General features: G+C 57.9%; 1 protein-coding gene across 1 annotated transcript; it reads left to right on the top strand.

The window, feature by feature from the left end:
* Nucleotides 1–318: 318 nt before the first annotated feature.
* Nucleotides 319–7,984, top strand: FAM234A (family with sequence similarity 234 member A). The gene is made up of 11 exons (XM_019756270.3): nucleotides 319–801; nucleotides 1,898–2,014; nucleotides 2,370–2,561; nucleotides 3,552–3,682; nucleotides 4,489–4,621; nucleotides 4,916–5,045; nucleotides 5,320–5,460; nucleotides 5,780–5,855; nucleotides 6,078–6,233; nucleotides 6,712–6,814; nucleotides 6,889–7,984. Exons 1-11 carry the CDS (start codon nucleotides 537–539, stop codon nucleotides 7,098–7,100), a joined length of 1,656 nt encoding a protein of 551 aa, XP_019611829.3. The 5' UTR covers nucleotides 319–536; the 3' UTR covers nucleotides 7,101–7,984.
* The last annotated feature ends 835 nt before the right edge of the window (nucleotides 7,985–8,819 follow it).

The following is an 8,819-nucleotide window of genomic DNA, read 5'->3' as shown; positions in this document are numbered from 1 at the left end:
AGTCAGAAGCAAGGCTAGGCCTGCAGAGCCCACCTTCACTCATGACGACACTTTTAACTTGGGATCTGTGACCCTTTATGGAGTCCCCCCCCAGGCTACCTTTTCCATTTGTACTTCAAGCTGGCAGAGGGCTGGTCAGAGGTGCCCAGCCTATGAGCTGACAGGGCTGGTTAATGATTACTGTGCAGGCTTGTTATCAGCCCCGGCCCAGCACTGACCTGCAGCTCCTTCGGCTTGTCACAGGGTCAGTGGGCAGGAGACACCGGTGTGTGAGGATAAAAATATGTCCTGTGCTGGCTCTGCACCATCTTTGACTTTCTGAATTAAAGATCGACTTTCTTAAGCGCGCGGTGACACCCTGAACATTTATTTAGCTTTCATTTCTTGGGCTGATGGCCCCCAGTCACCACTGCGACCACGTGCCTGTGACGCTGAGAACGGCAGGGCCCCGTGAGATCGACGTGTGGTGCAGCTTTTGACTGTCTCTCCTTTTATTGACGCAGTGACCAGGAGGTCAACTTGGGGATGTGCCCACGATGATGGAGAGCAAGGACTTAGAAGCGGAAATCCACCCCTTGAAGAATGAAGATGGGAAATTGCAGGAGAATCTGGAAAACCCAGCGAAAAAGGAGGATCACTTGAAAAGCACTCCCGTGCGGTCCCGTCTCTCCGGATGCCGGACGGCCGTGTTCTTCCTCTCGCTGTTTATCTGCCTTCTGGTGGTGTTTGTGATTTCCTTCATCATCCCGTGTCCAGATCGACCAGCATCACAGACGTGGAGACTCGATTACAACACGGCAGGTACGCTCCAACCCCCCCCACACACACACACCCCCAGTGATATTCCAACCACTCTCTCTTCGGGGTGGTCAGTGGGGGGCAGCATGTGTGTCCCGGGGTCTGGAAGTCGTCTGTGACAGTGAATTAGCCCTAAGTGGCTACCAATAGGTCCACAGGTGTCCTGGAATTTTAGAGGTGCTACAGCCTCTCAGTAAAAATGGAAGGACTTCCATGGGAGGATAGCGGCCCACTCTCCTGTTTTAGGAAAGACGGGTTGAGTCAATAAAGGAAAGTGGCTGTTCTGGTTACTTTTCTGAATTAAAAAAAAGAATAAAACAGAGTAACCGGCAGAAGAGATACAGAGAAGGCTGTCGTGAAGTGTGAAAAATACGCAGTCGGTTTTGTGCTCAAATCTTCCTGAAGGTCTCCAGCTACCATTCTAAAGGGCTCAGCTAACGTACAGCACACTTCCATTTCTCTCATGAAATTGGCAGTCTGGAATCTTGGCCTTTGTTGTAAAAAGCAACAGAATCAGCCTTTTTCTGGACACTCCACTTCTTTCTTAGCATTTCCTGCGCTTTTGTTGTCGTATCCAAAACAATCATTACCAAAACCAATGCCATGAGGATTTCCCGACGTATTCTGCTGAGCGTTTTCTAGTGTTAGCTCTTAATGTTTAGATCTTTGATCCATTTTGAGCTCGTTTTTGCATATGGTGGAAGGTGAGGCCCCAACTTCATTCTTTTGGTGTTTGATTTTCAAGCATATAGTGTGTCATTGGCGTCCTCACAGGAGAGGAAGGGCTAGACCCTTAGGATATGGAAGTGGGGCCAGTGTAGAGCCCACACTGATGTAAGGAGGGAATCCTTCTTCCACGTAAGGGGCTCAGCACGTCCACCTGGGATCCTCAGGTGTCCTGCCTGCTCCTTCCTGAAGGTTAGTCTCTGAACCTTCCATCCAATGCAGAAGAATTGCTGGTATCCTGAAGAGGTGTGGGAAGCGGCTTGTCCTGGTGAGAAAGACGCCAGTGCACTGTGATCTTGCCGTGGCGCGTTCTGACTGGCGCTAAACCCCAACGGGCGTGGCCTGAAGAATAGTCTGGGGTTCTCTTTTTCAGTCACCTACGACTTTTTGGCCACGGAAGACATAAACAGGGATAAGGTCCAAGATGTTCTCTTTCTTTATCAAACGACCAACGGCAGCAATGGCGCCAACCAGTCCTGCGCCGATGAAGGTAATTCTCTTTCTATCTGAAAAAAGTGGAACTCGCAGTAGGAGGGAGAGTCCTCGCTCTTGCCTATTTGGGGGAAGCAGTTGGAATTTCCGGAAACCGTCGTCACGCTTCCTTCTCAGAGGGACTAGAGAGAGACCAAGAGGCAGACTCTGGTGCCAGCACACACCCCGCTTGGTTGCGGACCCCCCCAGGTCACACTAGGGCCCCCATAGGTCTAGGGGGAAGGGTCCAGGGATAAAAGGAATGAGCCCAGGTGGTAGGGGCTGTGACCGGGAGCGAGATGTGATGATGGAGAAGGGCTGGCAGGGTGTGGGCTGCAGGCACAGCCCCACGGAGCTGGCTCTGTCCCCTGCAGGCTTTTCCCTGCCCTGCACCTTTGTGGCCGCTGTGTCAGGGGCCAACGGCAGCGTCCTCTGGGAGAGGCCCGCAGCCCAGGATGCGGCCCTCGTGCAGTGTGCCATCCCCCAGCCGAGGGACAGCGGAGCGTCTTCCGCCTGCATCCTCGTGGGCAGACCTGGCCCTTTCATCGCAGTCGACTCGTTTACAGGTAGGACGGTTCTCTGCGGCGTCACCCGGGTCTACTCAGGTGGGAGGACCCACGCCTGTGCCCTCGGGGAGCTGTGACCAGATGGAAAGGAAGGGTACAGGGTGGGCCGTATGTAGGCACCAAGGGGATGGCCCCCAGTACCTTACCAGGGAGTTCTGTGCCTGGACGCTAGATTCGGTGGGTATTACCGTGTTTCCCCGAAAATAAGACCTTGCCGGACAATAAGTTCTAATGCGTCTTTTGGAGCAAAAACTAATGTAAGACCCGGTCTTTTTTCACTATGCTGTAAGACCACGTTTTACATAATATAACATAATACAAGACTGGGTCTTATATTAATTTTTGCTCTAAAATATGCATTAGAGCTGATTGTCCGGCAAGGTCTTATTTTCAAGGAAACACGGTAGCATTTCCCTTACAAGTTGTGGTTTTAAGGATATGGAGGAAAATGAAGAGCAGGCTGGAAATATTTTAAGAAGAGAGCAATTAGTCTAAAAGAAAGACAAGATTATAACTGAGTTCAGAGCCTGCAGGCCCTGGGTTCCACCCTAAGCACCTTCATTCTCTCCTTATGTGTGAAAGGTAAAATCACAGGCCACTTAGCCAGGGCCTTTGTGGGGGCAGAGGGTCCCCCTGTGAGCCCAGCAGCAGGCAGGGGTCCTGAGGGGCCTTGGGAGTTGGCAAGGTCAGGCCCTGTCCGTCCAGGTGGGGAGGGTCGCATTGGGCCTAAGATGCGCTAGAGACAAATATTAGAAAACACGGATACGTTTCCGGTGCGGCGGCTCTGCGGTCCCAGAAGTAACACTAACACGCTGGTGGATAAGACCCCGCTCTTTTCTCACACATGCACGTCTGCAGGTTCAGCAGTCGTGCTCACGTGGCACCTGCCTTCAGCCTCTTGCTGGCAGGCATTTCCGTTTCCGAGTAGGAGCCAGGCGACGTTGGAAGGGGATGTGGAGCCAGCGCCGTGTGACATGTGCTTGGTTTTAGGGCAGACCCTGTGGAACCGTCCCAGCAGCCTTGGAAGGAACGCTTCCATCCTGAGCCCTTTACTCCAAGTGCCCGACCTTGATGCCGACGGGGCCCCAGACCTGCTGGTTCTCGCCCAGGAGGGAAAGGAGGTACAGCTTTCCTCCCAAGGCACTGCGGCCCCCACGCCACGTGGCCTCTGTCCCCCGGCCCTCTTCCACTTCCCAGGCAGAATTTGGGTCTGACTGCCTGTCAGGGGACTCACCCTGGGCTCCATGTTCCTGGCACCTACACACCCAGCACAGGGGTAGCTCTTTCCCTGTCCACAGCTTCTGAGCCCCTCCTCCCCAAGAAAGGAAGTGCACCCCATTGGTGCCTCTGCTGTGTGGACAAGAGGCTCTAAGGTCTATGAGGGGCTCTAGGCTGGGAGGCTGCACAGATGCCTTGTCATGCAGGGTGTCAGGCGGGGTCTCAGCTCCCGCCCCCCACATAAGGACGCAGGACATGGTGAGGCCAAAAAGGAACACCCACGGAGCCATAGGTAGGGGAGTCAGACCACTATATTCTCACTGGCAGCTGGGTTGGAGACACAGGAAGCAGGAGCCACACGATCCGCAACCCGCCGTCCACTTCTCTGCCAACCAACCTCACTTGCTAACTGCAATCTGCGCTTGCTAGCTCAGCTCCCATCCGCTGCTAGCGTAGCCACGGCAGTTATATTAGTGGCCAGTGGCTCACTGGTTACAGCTGACGGCCAACTAGCCACAGCTGATGGCCATCCAATCACAGTGATGGCCATTTACGACCTGAACCAGCACCTGTCTATGTGAGGGCGAGAGCCTGGAAACTGCACTCCTGGCTCTGTCCCCACACACCTGACATCAGACGCTCTTAAATCAAAGCCATCATTCCCGAAACCAGGGGAATTTTGACCCCTTTCTCCTCCCGTGTGTTGCAGGTTACCGGCTACATCTATTCAGGCAGCACTGGGCACCAGATTGGCCACCAAGGCAGCCTTGGTGTGGACGGGGCCAGCGGTTCCCTCCTCCATGTCACCAGGGCAGGCGCCCACTACATCCTTCTCCCCTGCGGTACGTCGGCCTCGCTCATGGAGGCCATGCTGGTCTCATACGAGCGCTGCACCCTGGAGAGAGCAGAGTACGAGATCCGTGACCTCCCGAGGCTCGTCAACTCCTGCGTTTATTCCAGGGATTCGAATTAATCACTGACAGGCTGAGACGGCCACGGAGGGTCTCATGCCCCCCACTTTCCCCACCACCCGAGGCTCAGGGAGGGAACCACATGCTCCTGGAAGCAGGGCTGATGGGCATGGGTCCCCTGGCAGCAACGCCTGGTGACCTGAGGCCCTTCTGTGTTTTGAGTAGCAAGTTCTCTCTGTGGCCATTCTGTGAAAAGCTTCTATGAGAAGGTGACCGGGAGAGACAGCTCATTACAGAGCGACCCCGGCTGGGAGGACGTGCTCAACACCACCGCCCACAGGCTGCGTCTGCACAGGTGGGTCTGGGCGGCAGTCACACAGGCCAGGTCCCCTGCTCAGTGCTCGGAGCAATGAGAGCCCAAGAACCTGGTCCTGGCAGTTCAGGGAGCAGACGGTTCCCGAACGTGGGCTCACCACCCTCTCTCCAAGCACAGTGAGGGTCTTATTTTATAGTTCCAATTAGAGAACTAAGAAACACGGGGCCACCCCGGGAGCCCCACAGGCAGTGTTCGGGGAGGGTCCCAGCCTCCAGCCCCAGTGTCCACGCCATGTCCCTCCCTCTTCCTCTAGCTCTGGAGCCATCCACCACCTGATGAACGTCCCCGGAAAAGGTGGCGGGGACCTCCTCCTCGTGAGTTCAGAGGCCTGTATGCTGCTGGACGGGCAGGAGCTGACACCCAGGTGGACCTTCAACGTAGCCCAGGTCCTCAGGTATGAGGTCTTCTCCAGGAACCCATGCAGTTGTTGCAAGCTGTGCACCCCCAGTCCATCCCCCGGCAACCCCAGGGACGAGGCCCCCCATTGGGGGTGGGTGGGAGGACCCGTGTGCTTCTGCCAGGGGCCTCTTACCTGTGACCCGGTGCTGGCCTGCATTGGAGGGGCTGGTGAACCCCCCTCAGCTTCCCGTCCAGGCCCTGGCCTGGGCAGCCCGCCCCTGCCCAGGTGCGGCCAAGAAGATGGACAGCATACCTGTTCCCAGGTGTCTTCTCACAGAGCCGTCATGAGCTCTTCTTCCCTATTCTCCTTCTAGGAAACCCATCCTCGGCCACTACAAACCTGACACCTTGGCCGTGGTCATTGAAAATGGAACTGGCATTGACAGACAGGTGGGATGCACTTCCTTCTGAGGTCCCATCTTTATTTGTAGCTGAGGAAAGTTAGTCTGAGCAGCAGACACGGCTGTGGCCGGGAGGCTGAGCAGAGAAAAGAGGGGCCTCAGGCCGACACCCTGGTCACCCTTCAAGGAACAGCTCCTTCAGGGCTGGCAGGGGTAGGGGCCCAGTGCCTGTGCGAGCCCCCCCTCACCCCCCACGCTGCCTCCTCCCCAGATCCTGCTCCTGGACGTCAGCACCGGGGCCCTCCTGTGGAGCCAGGCGCTCCCGGGCCTCGCTGGGGACCCTCAGTCTGCCAGCCTGCCGACAGCAGACCACCGCTCAGCCTTCTTCTTCTGGGGCCTCCACGAGCTGACCGGCGCCACCCCGATGGTATGGGCAGGGGCCACGCCTGTGCCAGGAGCCAGGGTCAGAGGCCAAAGGCCAGTCTCAGTTCCTGCCTTGAGAGGCTAACTGGGTGACTGGACGTGTGGGCAGGAGGAAGCGGTGCCCTGGCTACGGGGAGGCCAGGGCCGGGGTCTGCCTCGGGGTGGGGGGCCCGGGAAGAAGCAGGGTGCACTGGGGAGGGTGGGCGCAGAGTTCCAGGTGGAGGATACCCAAGAAGGATAAGGGTCAGTTTGGGGGGAAGAGGGACAGAAGGTGGGTGCAGAGTTGAGGTGGGTGTTTCATGGGGATCCCAGGCGGGGACCCTGGGGGACACGCTCTAGGCCTGGTCAGTCAGGAGTGACCCATAGGGGTGAGTGCAGCGTTGCCCAGCCACCAGGCCCAGGACACGGGGTCTCTTGGCCCAGAGATGGGGATGGCTGCAGCCCCGGCCAGCCTCGTGCCTCATCGCGGGTTCTCCCTCTAGGAGCCCAGGGACCCCCAGCACAGCCTGTACCTGTTCCATCCCACCCTGCCCAGCATCCTGCTCGAGCTGGCCAACATCTCTGCCAACATCGTTGCCTTCCAAGGTGAGTGTTGCCCCGCCCACCAGGAGGTCTGCCATGTCTGGTCCCGAGATGCCTGACGGCCGTGTCCCCCACAGTGGCCCTGTTTGAGCCTGGCCGCCACGCTGCCTGCGTCCTCCTCACGGGCCCAGCCAGCCCTGACACACCCGGCCTGGTCTCCGTGGCCAAACACGACATCCAGGACCTTGTCCTGAGCAGCAGGGTGGTCCGCCTGGCCAAGGGCGGGCCTGACAATGACCAGGCTGTCAGGCATCGGCTCTCCCGCCTGCGGTACCGGAGCGAGGCCTAGACACGCAGCGGCCGGATCGTGTGGGAGAGGCTCCAGCTGCTGGAATTAAACATCCTGGGAAGTTCGCCCTTCCCTCACTCCGTCTGTATGCTGACTCTCCATTCCTGAGCCGGCAATGCTCTCCACGGGAGTCCCCTCAGTACCCAGGGACATGTGTGGGTGAGGGGACACCCAGGCCTCCCTCCGCTCCTGCCCAGCACACTGTGTCCTCACCCACTGGGATCGCACTCAAGGCCAGCTGCCTTCACGGTGGTCTTCTGTGGGAGGAGCCCAGGCCCATCCTGCAGAAGCCCCCTCCCCTTTTCCTATCTGAGTCCTCTGCACCCTCCCTCTGGAGTCATGGAGCTCAGAGGGTAGTGGGCCCTGCAGTGACCTCAGGGCAGCAGCTGGGACCCGACGCCATTCCAGACCCCCAGCCCTTCCCAGAGCAAGGAGGGGAGGAATGGAGCACAGTTGGTGGTGACCTGTCCTGGGGAGGCCCTTGGACCCCGACCCACAATGGAGGGGGCTTGTAGGACAGGGTAGGTGGAGCTGCTCTGCGGGGGCTGCACCTCTGTGCTGCCTGCTGTCCTGGGAACCTCCAAGGCACTGGCCGTAAGACACGCACGGGGGTCATTTTGCATCCTCTCAGTACACACATGAGCCACTCATCCCTGTGGAGTCCCTGCACCCCTGGGCGAGGCCAGCGACCCCCTTCCTGGTGCTCGGACGCCCCCAGTAGTTGGTGTCACCTGATGCAGGACTCACCTCTGTGCCTTCTGCACCCCAGGACCACTGTGGTGCGCCATGAGGCCAAGCTGTGCCCAGGCCAAAAAAAAAACGAGGTAACCCTGGGTACCACGAGAAGAAACCAGAATAAATGATTTTTGCACTGTCTGAAAAAAGCTCCAGAGGGCACATGTGTACCTCGTATCCGTCCGTCTGCTCCAAAGGAGTGAAATGGATTTATTCCTGGCCAGGCTTCTGGGACAGGGTGGGAAAGGTGGCTGAGGAGGTGAGGGGCCCTTTACCTGTGCTTCTCAGAGCACCCTCCTACCCCACCCACACCTGCCAGCTCAAAAAACTGAGGGCCCAGAGGTCTTTGTCAGCATGGCCTCCAATTTCATCTCATGTTTGAGGACCCCCTCCCTGCTCACCCACAGCAAGCCAGGAACTCAGCCTGTGGATGAGGATGTGCTCCCACCCGGGACAGGTGGGGGTCCCCCCAGCACCCCTGCGTCCTCCAAGGGCTGGCCAGAGAGGAGTTGCGGGTGAGCTGTGGCAGCTGCCCAGGCAGGCGGGGCTTCAGTGAGATGCAGCTTTGGGTACCAAAGGGGTGAGCGGGATAGTTTTAGAAAATCCTGTAGGAATTTCCTGTGGACATTCAGATATGAAAAGCCTGTTCTCTAACCACACAGCCAGGGTCAGGTCTGTTTCTTGAGTAGGAGGGACAAGGAGGGGTACAGAGGGAAGACCAGGGGGCTAAGGTTGGAAGGATGGGTATCCTTGTGCCAAGAGCCAGTCCCTTGTTCCTGAAAAGCTACCCAGCCTACATGGCCTTGGGCATAACAGGTGTGCAAGTGAAAATCACCTGGGGGTTCAACGGGTGCCCGCGGCCCCCCAGGGTCCAGGTTGGGGTCCACAGTACCACAGAGGAGCCAGCTCTGGGGAGGGGCCACCCTGCAGGTCCCAGGACAGTGAGCAGGGGGCGGAGCCCAGGGGCTTCCCCACTGGTGGGCC

This window comes from Rhinolophus sinicus, chromosome 10 (genome assembly GCF_057876585.1).
Source record: "Rhinolophus sinicus isolate RSI-liver-muscle chromosome 10, RSI-T2T, whole genome shotgun sequence".
Lineage (NCBI taxonomy): Eukaryota > Metazoa > Chordata > Mammalia > Chiroptera > Rhinolophidae > Rhinolophus > Rhinolophus sinicus.
Note: the sequence above shows the minus strand (reverse complement) of the source record. Positions and strands in the feature narration are given on the sequence as shown.

Bases quoted from the DNA above. Each gene is read 5' to 3' on its own strand.
- FAM234A (XM_019756270.3), top strand. From the start codon at position 537: ATGATGGAGAGCAAGGACTTAGAAGCGGAAATCCACCCCTTGAAGAAT. The intron at 4,622-4,915 runs GTACGTCGGCCT...TGTTTTGAGTAG, and splicing joins CTACATCCTTCTCCCCTGCG to CAAGTTCTCTCTGTGGCCAT. The intron at 5,461-5,779 runs GTATGAGGTCTT...TTCTCCTTCTAG, and splicing joins AACGTAGCCCAGGTCCTCAG to GAAACCCATCCTCGGCCACT.